Source organism: Sparus aurata, chromosome 3, assembly GCF_900880675.1.
Source record: "Sparus aurata chromosome 3, fSpaAur1.1, whole genome shotgun sequence".
Taxonomy (NCBI): domain Eukaryota; kingdom Metazoa; phylum Chordata; class Actinopteri; order Spariformes; family Sparidae; genus Sparus; species Sparus aurata.
The window spans coordinates 29308418-29330855 of NC_044189.1; the positions used below are offsets into that span (position 1 = coordinate 29308418).

Genomic DNA, 22438 nt, shown 5'->3' on the forward strand with positions numbered 1-22438 from the left:
TAGTAAAAGTACAGCATCATACTGACATTTATTTGAACAACTGCTGTCTGAATCAGGTTCCTGAAGCGTCCAGCAGAGTCAACATACTCTGTGACAACAGGAAAGACAGATCAGTTTCCTGTCAAGGATGTATTCAATCAAACGCCTTTTTGCTAAAGGAAAAGCACAGTGTGTTATATTTATTTGTGTCCGTATGCGGATTGATGACTTCCTCTTCAATCGCTGATAAACACACTCCTCCTTTTCATAAGCCTCTGGTTGTCTTGGTTGGCCTGGTCATGGTTGAGATGTGTTTGTGGGCGTTGTTGATTTTGTAGAGTCAGACAATCTTCCTCCACATGTTTTGGAGGAATATAGGAGTCAAAGAGGCATAAAATAATATTCAGGTTGTCGTAAAAGCCTCAATTCACAATTGGATTCAAGAAAGTCTTTGTTCTTAGTTGATGGACTTAAGATTTTGCTTTCCGGGGCTACCTCCTTTTGTCTAGAATGAAAACCAGCACAGGCTATGAATTATTAATGCCCCTACAGCTGTCAATCATCAGCTTTGTCAGATCCCAAGAAATGCAGTTTTTCTTCCGAAAATGTGTCTGGAGTTTGGAGCTGCTCACATTCAGGAGTATTTTGCGCAGAAAAGAAGGATACCTCTTTGAATACAGACTTTAGTTTTTACACCCTGCTGAGAACCAAGAGAGGCAAACAAAGCTTGATATCGTGCATGCCTATCTCCATCTCCTCTTCAGGAAATCCCAGCAGGCCTTTCAGCTCTTCATCCTCCCCTGCCATCAGCTCCCCTGCTGCCATGCTGCTTTGGGTCTTGGTTTTTTTTTTCCCTCAGAATGTGGACCTGTGTAGATGCCCCGAACGACATGGTGAAGTATAATGGAACCTGCTGGGCCTTGTGTGGTTCCAGGCATATTCATCACAGCACAGTCCCATGTGCTGAACAAGATGCACCATAGCCAGAGCCAAAGATTGTTTTCATTCACTTTTTTATTGAGAGCAAAACAATGAGACAGATGAGACATACTGTATATAAAGATGACAGAAAAAAAAATGCCAATATGATTGTTTCTATCTCCTTTTTTTTCTGTTAGTGGTGTGCCTCTTAAAAGGACCACAGTGCATCTATTTGATGAATAGAGAAACTAATGAACATGCACAGCAACAGAAGTTCAGAAACGGATTTTAAACTATGGATCACTGGGACTCATCTCAGCTGGGACTTGGGACCTCTGAGACCGACAGAGTGCATTTGGACAATAAGGTATACAATAAGGGGGTGATTTACAGCAGGTCCGATCAGGACTATGACTGCGGGGATGACAAGAAATGGCAGGCGGGGACAGGAGAGATGTGCAGCAGGACAGAGGCGACAGTGGGTCGGGCATCAGCCGTGGATGAAAACAGTATGTAGAGTTGGAATATTTTCCCATGTACTCTGTGACTTGGGATTTATTCCGACCAAAACAGAAATGACCATGGAGAGACAATCTAAGACTGTGTCAGTGAGTTTTATTTATTTTATGTTGAATCCGAATGAAGTGTGGTCTACGGTTGCATGTTTCTGTTTAGTGAGGAAAGGAAGTGTATAAATATTTTCTTTCTTGACATCTTCTGAGTTTATTTTGTTAATTTATCACACTAACAGCTGGCATATATCTTCTGCCTGAAACTACTAGGGCTAGCAGACCGGTGCCGCTTGCCCGTACATAAGCCCCGCTTCCACCAAGCAGTGGGGTTTAGTTAAGTTTGGTTAGTTACACTTTGGAATGTTTTGGGTTTTTTTGCATTTCCATCATCAAAGGTTGGTGATGGTACTTTAACAACTGTTCCATACTGTCCTGCTTTTTCAGCAGTCTTCTGTCTTGCTGCCTGCAGCCTTTTTGAATAAATCTAGTTTCCTTGTTTGTAAAAATCAACTACATGTGTGTGCTGTGTGTAGAGTATGTGTGGTCGAGCAAAAGACAGAGTGGCGGAGCATAAGGAGTGAGTGGTCTAGCAAGAGTGAGCGAAAATCAGAAAAGTGATGATGTGAATGAGAAATGTGCCGGTTATAAAATAACTCAGCAGATCCTCTGAGCTGTACAGAGCACTTTAGCATCTTGCAGCTCATCGTTTTGATTTTATGACCCAAATCTTTGCAAATCCGGTTCATTCTAATCAACTTAATTGCAAGCAACAAGGAATGGCTTGTTTAAAAAAAGCACGGATAAGCCCACTGTACGCCAACTGTCCAGCTTGAAACCAGCCGACCAAAGAGACTAACTAGTGGCACTGAAGAGACAGATTATTTTTCTCAGGAGGTGTGTGAAACTTGGTGCGAGGGTGGACAGAAGTGACTCCAAAGGAATGCTTATGTTGCTCTGTGTTGGCTGGCCTTTGTTTAGTAACGTGTCCACAATAACAATTTTGTTAGATAATAACATGTCAATCTTCGGTTTACAGCTTGTTTCACTGTCCTCAAGTGGGCATAAAATGCCTCATCATGAATGCACCGTTAAATGTAGAAACATAAGAGCACTTAAAACGAAAGTAAAACAATATATGTACATGTACAATATAACAATATAAACAATAACCTAAATGAAATGACATACAATATTATATTACTGGTGGTTGTTTATGCTCTTCACACAAAAGTATTCCTAATGAGTTATATTGGCAAATTTGGTGAACATGAGGGGATGAACAGTATCTGTAGTCACTGGTTTAGCCCCAATTATAGCATTATATTGCTGTGAGTGAAGCCATTTTGTTAATTCCAATTTAAGAGCGTATGGTCCTAAATAGAAAACATACAGCACTCAGTGTATGCTCAACACAACACACGTTGTCACTGAAAAAACAGGAATTGCATGTATTACTCTGGTTTCAGTTGTTATGAGATGGAATGCTAGTTGGATCATTGTATCACGTAAAAAACATTAATTCAGTATTTCTGACTGACACCCTTGATGCCCTAGAATGCACCCAGCACATGTCCTGCCTCTGAGGTCAGGCTGCTCAGTTCATGGCTGAGGTCACTGAGGTCTTAGCACAGTTTGATGAACAGGAGACAATTAGGCTCACCTCCACTGACTTGTCTCCTTTCATCAAATCCAGGTGAAGTCCTGGTGGAGGCTTTCCTTCACTGGAAACAAAAGCTGAGAAGTTTTCATTTGTATTACCACACTGATTTACATCTTAATAACATATACATCTGGAATTCGGAAAGAATAGGAATATTTCTGACAGTTTTGTTTTGTTGGCTGATGAATTAGTGAAGAGTAACACTCTCTCTCAGCAATGCTGGTTATATCTGACGAGGCGTTAGTTACATTGAATTTACAATTTAGTGTTTACAGTGGTGAGTAAGGATGGGACAAAATATAGATACAGTAATATATCATCTTCTTTCCTCGTGCAATACGCCAAATATTGATATTTTAATTTAGAAAACTAAAGCTCTCTCAACTCTCCCTGCCAATTTGACACCCCAGCTTCATGACTTTATGGCTCCCTGCAGTGGCACTTATCACATGAATGAGGGACACCTGAATGGAAGTTAACTGGCCAAAGAATGGGAAGTTTACAGTTGGCAGACGGCAATTTGAAGAAAGTTATGCTAAGGGATGCCAGATCTGCATTTAAGTCCAAAGTCTGGACACACTTTGGCTTTTATAACATTAATGGGACAAACTGAATCGATTGAAGACTACACAATATGCAAGTACTCTCTGGTAAAGTGAAGTACATGGGTAACACCTCAAACATGCCAAGCTACTTGCAACGCCATCCTACACCTTTAAATCAAATCATGAGCATGCTGATCAGTTGTTGTTCCTGAAGGTGCGCAAAAAAGTTTGTAAAGCTTTTCAAACATGTAAGCAAAAAATGTGTGCAGGTTTACATACACAACTTTTGCTTGCACTCAACTTTTTATTTTTATCTCTGCCTTTTCTAAAGAAACATTTTACACAAATGTGTTGTGATATTTGTTCTGTAGTTCTGTAAATCTAATTTACAGACTGAAAAACTTGTTCTGCTGCAAAACTGTGCTGTTTTATAACAGTTTGGACTTGTGCCAGTTTATGTGATGGCCCGTGGATATTGACAAGCCACAATCAGTGTGTTTGTAAACTACACTAACACTGTGCTAAGACTTTATGCAGTTTGTGTCAAATTCTGTGAAACTGAATTGCAGTAAACAGAGAAATCCCGCACTTATTATGGCCATTTTGTCTACTTCAGTTCTACAGATATTGTGAAGTATCATTATACTGTCTATTTGTCTTGCAATATATCAATTGTTGCAGAATCCCTGTATGATATTATCGATATCGTGGGCCATGTATCACATAACAAATTGTATATTGAGGTACCCTGTGATTCCCACTCCGATTGGTGAGTGTATTCTGACCTATTTTGTACATACAATAATTGTACATGTATGCAGTGTACATTTGTATGTTGTTCACTAAGTTTTAAAGTGGTAACTGATTGATGCCTATGTCTAAAACAGTGGGTGTCCTGAACTGCGGGGGTTCTCTATGTCTGCAAATCGGTGGTATTGCTGCCAGCAGCATTTACAGTGACCAAGTTATCAGCCTGCTCTGAACAGGCAGGCTTTGTATACATGAAAAGTGACAGAAATGTTGACTGAATAATTGAAAATGTAATTAAAATGTTCATAAATCTTCCATATTGTTGTGATATTTAAGTTAATGTATGATGATCTGCATAAATCAAAAAGATTCATGTAGACAGCTTTACAGTTTTATAGATACATCATAAATAGTTCATCTATTTTAGCATTCTAAAATGTCTTAAGTGCAGGTATAAAAACAATAATAATAAAAAAATTAAAATGTTATGTAAAACAATTACTCTTAAAATTAATGTTATCGCTAATTGCTTTTTCAATTGCCCCATGTCAGAGCCTCTAGTTTCAGTTTGCTCTGTAAATTATTCCAGAAAAATGGGGTGAAATCTCTGAAGGCTGTCTTTTCAATATCAATGTTTCCTGCAGGAACATAAAGTGTGAGCCATTCCTAACAACAGGAGTGACAATAGGTAAGGTGGCAATTTTTAAGCAATCCCTTGTAGATTAATAAATAAAGGTGCCCGTCGCATCTGACAGACAAGTACCTTCTGTATTGCATCTGTTGTGCACCTTCTAGTACAACGATTGGTGCCATATGGATCATCACTGATAAATCTAATGGCTAAGTGATAAACAGCATCTAGATGTTTGAGGTTAGAGATGGGAGCATGCCTATGCTCCTACAATAACACAGGAAACAGGATCTGTGCCTATACATAAAAACAAGACAAATCTTTAATTTACATCTTGCCTGTCTCTATGATTGTAAAGGTAAGGTCGTGGTCAAAAATGTTCATACACATCACAGAAACATGTCAGTTGTAGAAATCATTGGACCTGAAGACTGCCATGATATACATGTTCTTTTACGTGTATGTAAACTTTTGACCTCGACTGTTAATTTGTTATCAATCCAGATATACCATTTAGAGTGCAGAATTGAAGACCCTTGATTTCTGGAGAAAAATATGAATATAGTTTGGTATGTTTTTAAGAAGTGCAGCTGCAGATAATAAATGGCTGACTGTAGATTGTTTGCTGAACTGTATAAAATTGTATCATCTGCATAAAAATGTAAATCACAGGTATTAATCGACTTGCCAATGTTATTAATGTAAATGGTAACTAATTCTGGACCTAATATGGAACCCTGAGGGATGTCCTAAGTTACTGTAAGAAACTCAGATGTGACATTGCCCACATTTATGCTTCGCTGTATGTCTGAAGGATAGTTACTAAACCATCTTAATGTGTTTGAGTTCAGGCCAATATCTTATACTCTGTCAAGAAGTATTTCGTGATTAACAGTAAAGAGTTGCAAAATGCAGCATATTATCAACATTGAGTGCAATATCATTTAAGACAAGGGTGGCAGCAGAGATTGTGCTATGTTCTGTTCTAAATCCAGATTGATAGGGACTCAAAAATAGAGTATTTGGTTAAATAACATCTGAGCTGAGTAAGAATTCAAGTATCTTTGAGGTACCGTGCAGTTTGGAAATTGATTGATAGTTATTTATGACAGACTTGCAGTATATCCTTCTTTGTAAAGAGGGACGAAATGAGCCCTTTTCCAGACTTCTGGGATTATACCGATACAAATACTTAGGTTGAAAATATGAGTTAAGCAGTCAGTGATAAAGGAAGCAGATAGTACTGGTTGCACCACATTACTTTCCTGAACCCTCTCCAAGAATTATCTTTGTACCTTTGGTGTCTCTCTACGAAGAATCGTACAAATGGGAACAACAGCGCAATCTTTTTGACAGTCTGCCCTCAAAAGCATTCATGCTGTTGGACTTAGTTGTATAAACATAGCATAATTAAAGGTTTGTGAAAATGTACAAAATGTCTTTCTTTCACACAATGATTACTTAAAGTGACCGTGAATCTTTGACTGCATGTTTCAGAAAGTTCCGAGGAAAGAAAGTTTTTTAACACAGCCCTTTAAGAAAAATTGAGCTTGAGGCGCTGTTAGGTCATCTGACAAACACTTGGGTAGAAACACGTGTTAATAATAAAGCTTGTGGTCCAAAAACAGATGGAACAAACATTGAATCTGCCATCAGTTCAGATAATGTACAGTAAAAAGGAGATACACTAACAAATGCTGCCTTCTGTGTAAGTTGTTACAGCTGTTATTTGAGGTTCTTTTAGTTAATGAAGTGGTAGGTGGCAGGAGGTGATTTAATATTATGCAACTGGATTGTTTATATCAAAGCAAACAACAGCACTTCCTGTCTAACCACTTTTGGTTTTGTAACTAGCTCTAGTGTTTGAATCCTGAAACACTTATGACGGATGGACAAATAATAGTCCGGGTGGCAGATGGCGGAGAAAAAAACGGGTCGGAGCCGTAACGCAGCAGACACGTATCTGGTGGAATCTCTGGTAGAATTACCATGACCTGGATGACTGAGAATGAACCTTGATCAACGTCATTCACTTACTGTTTTGCTGGTAACTGCCAGACTAGTTCAGCACAGGTAGCAAGACCTGCTGCAATGATTTGTATTTGTTCCACTTACATAAAATTATTCCTCACACAAAGAGCCACACCCATGAAAACACTCCTGCAAGTAGGAGTACTTGGTGTGGAGTTAGTTGTCCTCAGGCAATAAAGCGGCTTTGTTTCCCCCACTGAAATTAATATAGAACTAGAATTCTGTGACAAAACGCCTGGACTCTCATCAGTTGATCAGCTATTATGATATGTTAGCTAGCTAGGAAGTTCGTTACAGAGACATCAACAAACCAGTTATAATTTTTTCTTGCCTGTTGTAAAGATAGGACCATAACACATAACGACAAGGGTCTCATAACCTGTGTTTTGACGTGTGCCTCTGACAATCTTTTTTCAGAGGCACATGTAGCTCAAACCACAAACCCTTGCCTTGAAGGTGTAAAACTGAGGGGCAAGGGGTATATTAGGATGGGGCCTAAGTTGTAACGTGATGGAGGAGGATCAGAGATTATTAAGAAATAGCTGTTCATTATGGGATTGTTTTGGGGGTTTTTTTTGCCGTTTGTTTCAAAATTATTCCAAAAACAATGCATTTGAAACGTAACAGTTCTTGCTAGAGATGCTGGAAAGGTCTCAAAGTGACATAATACACTTTTTTCCCCAGAGAGGATTACGATTACACAAGCTAATGCAGTTTACAATGGACAAGGGTTCTTGTCAATAAAACAAGTGTGGTCAGAATACTGGATTACCTATTGATACAATACCTTTGTCCTCCAGGGGCCTGTTTCAGGAAGCAAGTTTAACAAACTCTGAGTTTAACCCTGAACTCTGAGTTGACTTACCCTGTGAAGTGAAACTCTGAGTTTTCAGTTTCAGAACAGCTGATCTGAGTTAGGTAAGTCAACTCTGAGTATGTAAACTCTGAGTTGACCTCGTGCCTGACAACTAGCAAAAAGCCATCATCAATGGAGCTCCGATACAGTGATTCACCATGGCAACAGGGGAGAAAACAGGAAGCAGACATTTTCTGGGGAAAAAAAAAAAAGTAACACGGCTGCGGCCCTAATAAAAAGCACTGACAGTTTTAGATGCAGTCATTTTGGATTTAACATCACTTTCTTTTATATTAGCCTTTGAGGAAGTGGTTGAATGTTGTTCAGTGTTTTGTTTCATTTTATTTTAGGCTGTTTTATTTTATTTAAATCAGCTGAAAATGACATATAGAAACAGTCTCATGATGGCTCCTCACTTTGGTTTTATTTCACATATTAAAGAAAGGAAAAGTTTATTCAGTGGATATTTTAACCTGTAGTAGCTTTTACCACCAACAGATGCTGTTTAACACACATCTGTGTCCTAACATCCTGCTGAGTAGATGAACATGAAGTGGTGCTCACCTCCAACTCCAGCACGTCCGACATAGGCAGAGGAGCTGAGTCAAGTCGCTGGGTGAGCAGAGGCTGAGGGCGTTACTCACCCCCAGGACCCAACATTAGAGGCAGACACACACTTGCTGTCTACAGATTCAACTAGAAGTCATTTCATCTTATACTCAATGTGGCAGTAAACTAGAAACACAGACGTTTAAATTATGTTGTTGGAAAAAATACAATAGGCTATACTGATGGTTACTTTTGTAGTTATCTGTGGGAAATAAAGAAAGCCAAATGAAATGTGAGTTATTTCTCTTTTTCTGGCTGCTGGAAGGTGATTGATTAACCTGCTAAGTGATTAAAAAAAACCTGAAGAGGACTGTTCAGATCTGAGAGCACGTCAGCGATGACGTGTAGCCTGATATTCGCTGTGCAGCCGGAGAATATAAATGACGGACTGATGAGAAGCGGTCTACTGTTCGGTTCAGTCCTCGTCAGGGAGTGAGAGCTCATCTAAATGAATCTAAATTCTCCTCCTGGTATAAAACTATGTGAATTATTTCTGTTTCAACATGATCAGACTGAGAAGGAAAGGACAGCCGCTGTCAGACAGCTCCGTCAGACTCAGGGTTTCTTCAGGTAAACCTGCCAGTGAGCAGGTTATGTTCACAGAGTAAGTTACCGCAGTAACAGACCCAGAGTTTAACTTGCCTCTCTTTCTGGAACTGAAAACTCAGAGTTTCTTTCATCTCAGGGTTAATAAACTCAGAGTTTTCACAAAACCCGCTTTCTGAAACGGGCCCCAGGTGTTTTGCTAAATTTGTTGTGCTGCCACATCCTTTGCCTTTCCCTGTTCATTTGCCTCAAATGCTAAGTATTTCCAAACAGCACTGCTGCGATTAACTTTGTCAACCAAAAGCAGTGGCGGAGGCTCTGCACTTGACATACTTAATAAGCTAACTGGACTGAATGTGACCGCACAGCTGGTACTGATATAATGATGCTGCGGAAAATGAGTTGTTGAATGCATTTCAAATATTCAGGATCAATAGGGACAGCTGTGGTTCAGGGGTAAAGCCAGCATCTAGCTATCGGAAGGTCGCTGGTTTGATTCCCCATGTCGAAGTCTCTTTAGGCAAGATTCTGAACCCCAAACTGCCCCTGATGTGCTGGTTGGCAGCTGGCATGGCAATCACCACCATCGGTGTATGAATTAAGTCGCTTTGACAAAAGCGTCTGCTAACTGCCCTACAAGTTACTGTGATAGACATCAGTAAAACTATATTTTTGACAACCCTACGGTCTACCCAACATCCAAACTTGTTTTACCAGAACAGACAGTCAACAGAGTTGTTGCCATTCTTCTCTCACTCATACTCGTCTTGAATTCAGGGCAAGTGAGTACATGCAATTCTAAATTAAAATGTTTTTTTTTTTAAAGGCTGGAGACACATTTTAAACTTATTTTTTTTATATTCAGCAATAATCACATCATTTGCAGGATACCCAACAATTCAGAACACAAATAAACTAGAAATAAAGAGTTATAATGTACATAAATATATTTAAGAAGCTCCAGCAATACATCAATGCAGTAATGTGTTACAGGAAATGATGCTCTATAACTCCTGTAACTGTTTCAACATCTTTAAACCAAGACTGACAAAGAATTAGCTACAGTGCATTGTCATAAATAAATAAATAAATAAATAAATGAATAAATTTTACCAAAACAATAAAGATTTATGTGACCCTGAAAATGTGGGGAGTGTATACACCCTGGTCAGCTGTGATCCGCTGTGATGTCTTGATGGTTCACTGGGCTCCAGGCAGCCTACTACTGTTCTGTTGCCTTGAAATGATGCTCATCAAGGGTAGAGACTATGTGACCTTCATTTACCAGCAACACCAAGGAACTTCTGTACAATAAAAGAGACAAAAGAGAAAAGTATGCAGTATGTGGACTGATGGGAATAATCACATAGTAATCTTTAATCTTTAATTTCAAGAGGTGTGATGATGAGGTCAAGAGGCACCTAATTTCTCTCATGCTGAGGTAGTTGAGCTTTGTCTTCAGGTCATGTAAACTGATGCCCTTGTCATGGACAGAAAACCCCCTGATTACATGCAACACCTTTAACAGAAATAAACAAATGGCTTTACAACCCTGTGGTGTCGTCACATAGCAATTCACAAATGCATCTGTTGCATTTTTCCAAATTCTTCAACAGCAGTCAGCCATTCCAGAGACACTACAGTAACTTACAATTAACTCACTGTGAACTGCCTTCATCATTAAGCAATATTTAATATTGCGTTAATTTGTAAATAATGTTATGAATTTAATTAAAATGTCAAATATAATTTAGTAGTTTACAGTAAGGGAATCCTTTTTTGACAAGTTGGAAATGAGACTCAAAAATCTTCGTTTCTTACAAATAGCACCTTGAACTGACTGTAGTTACTAACTGAAGAACTATTTCTTTGTCATGCCACCATGATAAAAAGAGTGTTGTATGGAAGGACTAAACACCCGGAGTCATAGTAGATTCTGCTCTGATCGGCAGCCATTTAGTGACGAGAGGTGAGCTCAGAGATCACTTTTTAACTTTTGGAATACAGAATAGTGTTTTAATCTTCACTTGTTTATTACCCTAACTGCAGCAGTGATCCCAGGAGGTGACCTCCATTGTCCTGTGACTGTTGACTGCTGACTGGAGATGGAGGGTAAATGTACTTTACTTTAGGAATGTAATGTTACAGTAATTTCCAACACACAAAACACACATCCTGGCTCGCTTGCTTATGAGAAATGCACAGTAAAGTAATCTGGCTGTCTGGGGTGAATAAACACTCATTAAAAAGTAATGCGAATTAACACAAATTATCCCACAATTTACTTTTAAAAATCAACTTCCTAAATCTCTTAAAAATTAATTATTCTATTAAAAATTCTGCTTCTTTCAAACTTGGGGAATTTCCCATTAAGGTTGCCATTATGGCTTAATGGATCATTCTAACTTTGCACTCTCGACCTCTGCTGAAGAGTTTCTGGGAAACAAGGACATGGGCAAAATAACAAATATCAAGCAAGCTGCAAAATCCAGCTGTCTAAATTAATGACTTTTACATTAATAATTTAGAACGATGGTCTCTGAGTCCAACTGAAAGAAAACAAAATTACGCCACATGGAACGGCTACCATGGACAACCAATTCAGCTTCCATGTCTGTTTGATTAGATGTGCCATTTGAAAATATGAATTTGGGTGACCCGAGGCATCAATAATAAAACGCACAGGATTCACGTCAAAAGGAGGCATAGGAATGAAACACAGAAAGTGCTTACACGCTAAATTAATAGTCGGTGAAATGCCCCTAATTAATATTCCTTCACACTGATGGCATCAAGATGAAAAAGGAAGAGGTTAAAAAGGACATTTTACACAGTTTTAAATCAAAAGGTCTTGCTGTTTTTTTATTAATCCCAAACTTTGCTTAGGAAGTGGTGTACACCTCTTTTGTGCGTATGAAACAATTATTAATGAGGCCTCTTAACCTTAAACCCACTAACCTGGCCTTGGATGGTGGACAAACCATTTGGTAAGGTGCCTTCAACATGTCCTCCTCCACTCTGACTGAGGACTCTTCCAGACAGCGAGGTAGCAGTGGTATTCATATTCACATCATATACCTATATAACCACATTAACACATCATTTACCAAGTACCGACTATAGCAGGAACAGTCCACCTGAAGTAATCCAAACTCAAGTATGATTGACATGATGATGTTGAATTCTGTATTTCAAATGAGAATGTTAGTAACATAAGATTCTTCATAAAGATCTAAGTTACTGGTCGAAACCTACCTTTCCAAAAAACTGCTTATGGGCTTGTACCACTTCCAACATGTTGGATGTGATCTCGTTAAGGTCCTTGATACAACGGATACTCATTGCCAGCAATGACCTTTGACCCTAGTGCAATATCAAAAAGGAATGAGTCTCATAATGTTACAAAAATCAAGAGCTATCAGTGCTCACTTCACTCTCAAGGCTATGAACTATTACTTACACTGAAATTGCGCAGACTTCCAATAACCCTCACATATGTTCCAGGTGAAGTAAACATCATTGGAACACAGTCCTGTGAGAAACACATTTCATTATTTACCAACACAGTGCATTTTGTTTTCCAGGTGTAGCTCTGGACAGAGCCCGTTGATAATACTGGCCTCTGAAACCCACTGCTTCACATTTAAAGCTGGGCCAGTCATGTCATCCACAGAGTACTGGATGTACGTCACGAAGGGAGCAAATCCTCTGATGATGCCCACTACAGAAACCTGCAAAGAGACAAAGCACTGGGAAATAAAACGAAGCACAATAAGTGAGCCTCAGACCAAGTGCTCCTGGAAGCAAAGCAGGCACCATTAAACTGCCAGGTTTTGAAAGACATCATTTAATTAATGTATGTAATTAATGAGATTTATTTTTTTTTGGTGCTGCCACATCTACATAAATTCGACAATAGAAATACATCACAAAAACAAAGAAAATAACAATCTGGACATTATTTCACACTCACTTTATACACTTTGAAACTTGCATCGCAAACTAATACAAGACAAAGTCAAGTCTCAAATCTTGGATTTGAAGTCCTAAGTTGGGGGCATGAATTCCTAAACATTTAAGTCTTGATGATTGAAACAGCAGGTGAGAAAACAATAACACCTCAAGATCAATTCAGTTGGTGCTTTGAGCTTGCGATCATGTCAAATGGTAGCAAATGGAATTTGTCATGGAAATAATTGTAATGTTATTTTCCTATGCACTTGAAAAGGACACATCCTGCTTGCACAACATGATTGTTTATCATCAGATTAACGATGAATAGTACGGGGGGAAAAAAACTAAACAACTTAATTTTATGTCAGTCCACCACTTAGGTCCTGAGTGAAATATCTAAATTATTGGATGGATTGTCTTATTGGCTAATCAACCAAAGCCATTCGATGTTCCGTTAAAACAATTAAGTCAAAGTTTTCATGTATTCAGTGAAATGGCTTGACGTCTACCTGATGAATAAGCACATTTTGATATTTAGTATGCTGATTGGAAAATTCTATGTTCCCTAACCGGGCACCAATTCAATGGACCACATAACCAGAAAGCAAACACAAAAAACCATCTTGGTATATGTGGTAGGCGAGTAATTCTCATTAGTTTTACATGGGTGCAATCTCTGCATCTGCTATGTAGTTCTTCTACATAATTCATTGGGAGTTGCCATCCGACCAGGACTGATCTTCTTGGGGACGACGACTATACATGGCAGGGACTGGAGAGGCATGAAGCAGGAGAGGAGATAGTCAGGCTTCAGCAGCAGGCAAAATTAGTTTCAAAGGTGTTACTATTTTCTACAGAGCCCCCTGAAGGACTACTTTTGTGTCTCCTCACAAATGTTTTTGGATCCCTCACAATACTTTTTTCCTTCTGAGCCATGTTCTTATGGATCAAACACATGGCCCTCTTCGGCCTCTCCCACAGTCTTCGCTGCTCATCCTCTGAAGCCACTCTTCACTATCAGACTGCGTCTCTGGGCTCGTTAGGAAGAGTGAACAGGCGGACTGCCTGCGATCTCACCATGACCCTTAAGAGACTCCGTAACCGTTTTATTTTGTTTATGTCAAGTGTGAATGAGGTGTGTTTTACAATTGATTAATTAAGTATTTAAGCTCCTCTCAGTAAGGTAAGAGAGAAAATGTAATTCAGGTGTATGGTTGTATTTAACTGTTTTTTAATCTATTACACTAAAATAGGTTTTTATAAGCTTGAGAAACCTAGTGAACTCACAACTGACATACAACTCCCATCTTAAACTGTGGAGGCTATCAGACTGCCACCTCCTGCCGTACAAAGAGCTATAAAGGATTAGGACAGATTGGGGCTAGCTGGTTAGCATGCTAACTATAGTAGAAATCTCTGCAACACAGAATATCTTTTGACATAATGTCTCAAGTTGTTTATGATAATCACTTTTTTGTTTCTAAATATATTAAACTATAACTCTGGCCATGTCATTGTCCCTCTGCAGTCAGCTGGCTAGTCTTTTTTTTATGTTGTCATGTCCATTATCACCAGATTCATAACATGAGTCCATACCTCCGCCCTGTGCATAACTAAATAGTGACACACACTCATGTAGAACTGCCTCTCATACCTGGTTCAGTTCCCAGTCACAAATTGCAAAGGTATCGTTGCTGACCTGAGGAGCAGACAGCAGCTGAGACACAGTGCAGGGCAAAATCTGGAGGGTTGCCCTCTGTGGAGAGACCAGGGTGAAGGAATCCATTTCAGCTGAACACATGTTCTTCACATCCTTAACAATATTTCAGTTATCAAAAGAAGATGGACACACCTTAGATGTCACCGTTTTTTGGCTGGTCATCCCACCAAGGGACTGCCTACAAGCTGTGTAGAAGCAGAAGATGTAAACTGTGTCAAGAAATAAAAGCGACTGGTCAAAGCTTTTTTGTTAGGCCGACTTAAATATTTGCTAACTTACCTTGGTTCCACATCACACAACTTGCATTTAGCTGTCCCAAAAGCAGCTACGTGTATTCTTCAGTAATGTTTACCCAGAAACCTGAGGCTACAGGACCATCAGAAGCCAGCACATAAACAGTCAGGCTGGAAGGTGAGTAAGGCTAACTTTGCATGTGTGCCCAGGTTATCAGGTGAACTGAATTACAGCAATCAAGCTACCTCTGGTGCAGCGCAGGGGGAAAAAAAAGACAATGAGCTGAGGACGAAATGCTCCATTTCTTTACAGCAATTCATTTGTTTCGATTCTTTTTATTTAAAATCCATCAATTCAACAGTGATTGACAGGTATCCCCACCACTTTTGATAAACTTCATTTAATCTCTTCAAAATATCATACAATGACATAAGAGCAAAAAATTGTTCATACAAAAGAGAGAGCAGAAGTTTGCCTGGCTGTGAGTGCAGATTTTATCTGACATGTTCCAAGTGTATTCTTCATCTGCCACAGGACATTTTTTTTGTTAAGTGTGGCCCTGACCCAGCACTTGTTAGGTATCACAGTCCTGCATCGGTATCTCCTACAAGTTACGATACTTCAGTCACAAAGCAGCTCATAACATTTGTTACAGAAAGCGTGCTTTAAGGTGGCAACATTTGTTTATTCAGGTGCAAAATAGCCAAAATATCACAGCAACAGTGGGAAGTAAGGTTTGTTTTTGTGTGCGCTCACTCAAAAGCCTGCCAACCATCTGGCTGGGTTGGGCCGATAGACAATGCATTCTTATTAAACCTGCCCAGTTATGCAAATTCCAAGACGCCTAGCCAAGCTTCCTCAGTGTATCTAGTCGTCCATCTTTGTTTCAATCTTCTGAGTCTAAACACGGCTTAGTTACAGACATATGGTGTGGAGACAAAGACCCTATCAAACCTGCCACAAGGATATACATTGGATGCTCATCCTGCAGGGATGTAAGAGTTGATCTGCCTCCCTTCGCTGGTAATGGTAGACCGTTTTAGACAGTCGAATAATGCCATCAGAGAGACAGCAAGAACCAGCGATGACTACAGAGGTGTGATAATGAGCAAGTCTTGCCTGGCTGCTGCTTTGAGGCAACACACTACCCCCTGCTCCAACACAATAACAATGTCCAGCATATTTCACTGGGGACATATCAATATGCCTAATTGTCCATCTAGTTACTTCTGATTTTCAATACTCTTTCCAAAACAAATTTTATGAGCCACTCAGACTGAAATGTCCAAGTACCGGAAGAAAGCAAAGTAGTATGGTGGTCCTGGATCAGGGCTAGTAGAGTGATGATGTCTGACTGATTTCCCAGAGTTCCATCTGCAAACAGCCCAGTACCAGACAAAAAGATGACCCACGTTGTATGCCAGCTTTGCTTACACAAAATCACATAACAGGTCAATGAAAAACATACAATTATCACTAGCACACCAATGGTATTGACCTGTAAATATATCACATCTTTTCCATGATTGAAGTAAACTGATGCTGAATTAAGAGCTGAAGTAAAATTGAATCCATCACAGCAATTTACATGTCAAACAAGTTCAGGCTCTTGAAAACAGAGCACATCCAGTCAAATATACATCAACCTTGTTCATCCCCTGTTGATCCTATACAGTATTTACACATGTGCAAAGGAATTTAATACAAGAAAATCAAAGGGTGAAATCTCTTAATACCCCCAGACCTAGCATTTGTTTGGCAAACGTCTCAAACTTTACAAGAAGCCGGTCGTCTTCCTCCTCCTTTTCTAGTCTAGAGAGGTTGAAGGAAGAAATCTGTCCGGAATTACTCCACCCATCATCCTCTGCGTAGAGCTCCGAGGATATGGGTGGCATACTTGAGTCCAAACTTTGATGCTCGTGAACAGAAAGCCAAAAATACCATATTCTTGAAGCAAATCAACATTGTCCAAAGCAGCGTAGATGTCCTGCAGTACAGACAGGCGTTTTAATACTGATTAGTGGTATTGCTTTTTATACCAAAGCACCACGCTGAGAGTTGGTGAAACGTGGTGGCATCTCAAGCACAACTGCCAATTCTGTGTTTGAGTGCAATATCACTGAGGCCACTCTAGTGTCAAAAAGAAAACAGTGAGTTTCAGAAATAAGGCAAATCTCAATCGCATCATGACAGGAAATAAAACTATTGCAGCTAAGGGGATTAAAGGCCATATAGCAGATAAATATTGGCAACAAGTCAGAGAAAATATGATTTTCTGCTAGTTTGAGAGCAGTGAAGACGCCAGGATTGTTTGGTTTTATAGGTTCCTGTAAAAGTGCACAAATTATGTATGACCTGAAAGGCAAAAGGGGTCCCGAGCATGATCCTCTGCCAAGTGCTGCAACAACTTAATAGGCTTAGAATTAGCCTGTCGGAAGCATGAAGAAAGGGATTACTGTAAGATCCAGAGCCAAAGGAAAGGAGCAGCAGTGACACAGCGAGAGGAGATCAAGTTAAACACAACAGTATTATGTATCAGAGAAAGAAAAAAAAAAGGCAGGGATCCTCTGGCTCGTGGAGGATTGTGTGTGCTGGTGTCTTCTCTCGCTTCTTCCCTGAAGGTGAGAGGCACTGCATACATAAGTAGACTATTGGCTGACATTGTATTCGTCTGGTAAACAAATACTGACACAGTTATCACACTGAATCCAGCCTCACAGAGCTCCTCAATATAATGCAGCAGGTAGTCAAGAGGAATAAATATAAACAACAAAATCAAAGTGCATTCAGTGAGATTCACTGAATCCCTCGCCCCTTTTACTCATTCAGGTCTATTGTCCAAATGGACTTGGATGTGAATATTCATGTCCCTGCTTTTGTAATACATGCAGCTTACCCTTCAGATCATTCAATCCATGTTTAGGCAACACAGAGATCTCTCTCAAGAGTGGATTTGTTTGTGGGAGTCTCTCCACAAATACTTTTGAATGGAGGCCAGCCTCTTTAGTGTAGTGTGCTTGGTTATTGGGACTTTCTTGTTCAGAGATAATTCTGGTTTATTACAACTTGGGGTTGATTTTTATAAGTGTGATCATTGTTTCTATTGGCTGACACCACTGTACTCACTAAAATAACAGCTAATTTCTGGGAACACAACAGCACTGCTACAAGTCCAATGTCATCAGACAGGCTGGAAACAACCCAACAGTTCATCCATATTAACCAAACCACTTTATTTGGATGTTAAATACTGGACATAGAAACAAGAACAACTGAGTGAGCACAACTTAATGAAAAGTTGCCGACTATTTTGATAATTGCTTTTCATTTTAGTCCTTTTTTAAAGCAAAAATGTCACACATTTGCTGGCTCCAGCTTTTTAAAGGCAATAATTAACAGTTTCTTTGTAATTTATGATACAAAACAAAGAGCCTTTAGGTTTTGGACTGTTGGATTAAAGTAGATTGAAGACATTCATTTTCAGGCTCTAGGAAATTGTGATTTTCTCCCCACATTTCAACATTTTATAGACTAATTAAATAATAATAACAATAAAAAAAAAGAAAAACCTTTTCTCTTTCAACTATTACACACAGTAGTGCAAAGCATTATATCTAAGGCCAAGAGTATGGCTCCACAATATAATGTTTCAGCATCGACAACGCAATGTGCACATTACAAATACTGATTAATATTAACAATGTTGCATCTTTCTGCCACTCAGTGGTTGTAACCATGATGACTTCCATCTACTATAAACCCCTGAAAGTTATCTGTTGTCAATTCCACATAGCAGAAAACCCAAATGTCGCAGATATTACTGATAATATTGTGGATCCCTATCCACAAGTTAGCATATTACATTTCAAACTTTTTTTTTTTTTTATTTTCCAATTGGGACAAGTATGTACCATCGACACATGGCTATAAATTCCACTGCATTTATAGCCTTAACGAGCTTGCAATGCTTTTAGCCAACTACAGTATTTTAAGGGTTTCCAAGTACCATCAAAAAAGTCTTGTTCAGGCAACATCTAATGCATGTCAGCCAGTGTAGCACCAGTCGCAGATGCTCCAATATCTGAGTTTAAAGGTTAGCTCCACCAATTTTACATATTAAGACAGTGGTTATAGGTCTTAGGAGTACTACTCCATATATGAAAAAGCTTTTTGTGGCTCCAAAGGAAGCTACATGTAATTTGATAAATTGTCTCCAGTGACGTCACCAGTGGCTAAGCCGCACTGTGGGTCATGTAGGCACCAGGTTTTGGACAGCAGCTCACTAGTCTAGCATTGCACTCCAAGAATACTGTTGGATTCATTATGGACCATTTAAAAATGATCAAATCAAATGATCAGTGATATCGCCTATTATATTCCAAGTATTCTTATTCTTTTTAAAAAAACCTGGTGCCTACATTACCTACTGTGCAACTTGGCCACTGAGTGACGTCACTGGAGGCAATTTATCAGATTAGAAGCAGTTTCCTCTGGCAAAGACATTTCTATTTGTGTAGACGATATATTTGTTCACAGTTACAATGAAGCTTAAATTTAACCTTTTTTGGTGTGTGTCCAAGTTAGATTATATGTACTACCAACATAAGAGCTATTTTGAACATCTGAACAGCATTGTGTATGTTTTAGGGCTACAACTAATGATTATTTTTTAATTGAGTCTTCTTTCAGTTAATGGTTAGATGCGTCAAATCTTAGCATAGCCAAAAGCCAAAATCGCCTACCTAGTAACCCAGAGTCAAATGTTTAAGAAATAACCTAAAAAATAGGGTGGTACATTTCTTGAGCAGTCTATTTACTTGGTGAGTACAGTGTTATTATTACCAACATGAATGATGGAAAATAAGAACCACATTGCATTAAAGTAAACCAGAATTATCCCATTGGCTCTTTTGCTTGATAGCCATGAAGTGCTTTGTCATCAAAAATGATTTTTTTGTGTTTAAGGCTCTATACAAATAATGGTGACCTGTCTTGATCCTTATACATTCCGTTACACTGGTCTGGGGTGTGTCTGGAACAAATCAAATTGTCTTGAAATATGTAATGGCAGGAAGAGAAAAGAACAGCAACCACAAGCACCTGCTGGCTGGACACTCACTGATAAAAAAAAGAAAAAAGTACCCCACCCACACAACCAACGAAGCAGACTTCAGAGGGAAAAAAGTTTATCTTCAAGCACCAAAGTTTGGTAATCTTCCCCTCCAAGACTACTGAGCAACACTAACCTTTATAACAGATAATTTGTCTACAAATACCATCATGCTGAATGTTTTTATTACCTGAGCATTCAGGGCATATTAGCATTGGATGCCAAAACAGAATCAAATCTTGACAATATTCATGCTGGTGATCATGTACCAGGCTGATGTCAGTTTGTAAGTCAGTTTCTGTCAAAGCCACAAATGCTTCAAAACATTCCACATACTGAGGTGATTGTGTTTTAATATTGGCCCTTTGGATGAATGTACACTGTAATGATCACAGGATAACGTCTCATATTGCATTTAGTAACAATTAGCACCAAGTCCAAGATGGTATTTGTAGACAAACTTTTTGACTTTCACTTTTAATTGAATCCAGGATTTTTGGGGTCACTTTGCCTTTCCAACACGCTCGAGTGATTCTTTACAGGGGAAGTGGAAGCTTTGATGTGATTAGCCTGAGACTAAGCCGCAGTTTGGAGCAGCAGCAGCGGTGAGTGTCACACCTCTCCCCTTCAATATAAAGACACAGCTAGTAGAGGACTGGATGTGCTTGGACAGTGGATATGGTTTAAGCCATGATACAGACAATGACTATTCTAATTATTGTTCCCTAGTTTTAAAAAAACAATAATCCCCCGTTATGTGACCAACTAGTTAAAAGTAGCTGATGAGATGTGCACATGTGCTTGATCAGCTGAGTCTGTGGTGCTGTTGATTCATTCATTACGTGTCCCAGTCCAGCTCTCTGCAGGCGATACGAACCAGTCTGAGCTCCAGCTCAAAGGCGTCAGGCCGTTCCTGGGGGTTGGCCGACAACATCTCCCTAATCAGCTGCTTCATGTGGCTGTTCATGCTCTTCTTCCTGGCGGGGATCAGCAGCTCCATCTTTGGGTTCTCCAACAGGGCCTCGCCCAAGGGTACAATCTCTGTGCCCTGCTGCACGTAGCTCCCGAGCAGCTCCTTCTGAGTCTCCACGTCCACAAAGGTGATGCGCTCCACCATGGCCCAGATAATCACCCCTAAGGCAAAAATATCTGCCTTGGCCGTGTAGTGACCCTCCCAGACCTCCGGGGCCATGTAGAAGTCTGTTCCGCAAGCTGTGGACAGGAAGCATTTGTTGACGCTGGCTGGCTCCTCAGGGTTGAGACCAGAGGTGGAGCAGACCTTGCTGAGGCCAAAGTCGGCCACTTTGAGGGTTGGCTCAGACGAACCGGCCGGCGTGCAGGCCTGGGAAATGAGGATGTTGTCTGGTTTGAGGTCACGGTGTATGATCTGGTTGCGGTGCAGGAAGGCCAGGGCACTGCCCAGCTGCAGCATAAAGCTGGTGTTGGTCTTGCGACTGGGTTTGCGGGACAGCAGGTAGGCGTTCATGTCGCCACCGTCGCAGAAGTCTGTGACGAACCACAAGTAGTAGGCACAGCACGGGTCGAATGTGATCTCTCCTTTCAGAGACGTCTCCACCAACTACAGTAGAAACACATAAGAGAAAAACTTAAGTCAACAATAGACCACTGAAGGTACAGCCAGCCTCTGCATGCTGCACAAGTAGGGATGTGCCAGAATCTGAATTTTTTTATTTTTTCGCATTATTCATTGAAGGGGTAATTCTGGTGTAAATTTAATCTATGGTCTAACAACGTGACACCGAGTAAGACCCCCCCTCGAGAGATCAAGTTTTCCGACCGCTAGTATTTTTAGCAATCTCAGAAAAGACCGCACGATAACAATACACTGCAGTCTATGCCTCCACCAAGAAATTGCCATCAAAAAGCCCCTCATAGCCACAAACAATTGCTCAGAACAGCACCAAACTTCAGCAACAGTACAAACAGGGTCCCAGCTCATAGTTCGAGGCATGAAACATCTGCTAGCTTAGCTGGATTTCTATTGAAAAGACAACGCAACTTACCACTCTCCTGCAGCAGCTTGCTCGTTGTGGGGAAGCCCTGACGAGTCGATTACCGAGTGCAGTTAGACATGCTTAATTCTGTTCTTTTCCCTATCAGCTCTTGATAATAACTGTTATAAACTGGTAGGGAAGACACATACAAACTTTGATTGCATTTCCATGGAGTAATAATCATACGTTTTCATCCTTGAGGTGCGGAACTCTACTGCGTCAGGGTTTCCCCACAACAAGCAAGCTGCTGCAAGAGAGTGGTGAGTTGTGTTGTCTTTTCAATAGAATCGAGCAAAGCTAGCAGATGTTTGATGCCTCTAACTATGTGCTGGGACTAGGGATGTAACGGTTACCGGTGTCACGGT

General features: G+C 39.9%; 2 protein-coding genes across 6 annotated transcripts in view; both read right to left on the bottom strand.

Annotated features, from left to right (window-relative positions):
- Window positions 1-9878: 9878 nt before the first annotated feature.
- On the bottom strand, window positions 9879-15158 carry LOC115578930 (replication protein A 32 kDa subunit-like). 5 transcript variants are annotated; one of them, XM_030412287.1, is made up of 9 exons: window positions 14994-15158; window positions 14847-14899; window positions 14649-14693; window positions 12661-12771; window positions 12501-12572; window positions 12296-12403; window positions 11999-12118; window positions 10462-10559; window positions 9879-10344 (listed from the first exon to the last, which is right to left on the bottom strand). In XM_030412287.1, exons 1-9 carry the CDS (start codon window positions 15004-15006, stop codon window positions 10263-10265), a joined length of 702 nt encoding a protein of 233 aa, XP_030268147.1. In that variant the 5' UTR covers window positions 15007-15158; the 3' UTR covers window positions 9879-10262. The 5 variants fall into 5 exon arrangements, with proteins under 5 accessions (XP_030268147.1, XP_030268146.1, XP_030268145.1 ...); XM_030412286.1 differs by lacking the exon at window positions 14649-14693 and adding an exon at window positions 14694-14750; XM_030412285.1 differs by having other exon boundaries at window positions 14649-14750.
- A 95-nt stretch (window positions 15159-15253) lies between these two features.
- Window positions 15254-22438, bottom strand: part of pdik1l (PDLIM1 interacting kinase 1 like) — a 28347-nt gene continuing 21162 nt past the window's right edge. Inside the window, exon 3 of the mRNA XM_030412284.1 lies at window positions 15254-21637. Coding sequence (XP_030268144.1) covers window positions 20897-21637 — 741 coding nt within the window. The 3' untranslated portion in view covers window positions 15254-20896. The remainder of the gene's footprint in view (window positions 21638-22438) is intronic.

Coding starts and splice junctions, on each gene's coding strand:
- LOC115578930 (XM_030412285.1), bottom strand. Junction 12,772..14,648: donor GTGACTGGGAACTGAACCAG/GTATGAGAGGCA, acceptor GTCTCTTTGCAG/GTTTCTGTAGTGGGCATCAT. Junction 12,573..12,660: donor TGAAGCAGTGGGTTTCAGAG/GCCAGTATTATC, acceptor TGTTTCTCACAG/GACTGTGTTCCAATGATGTT.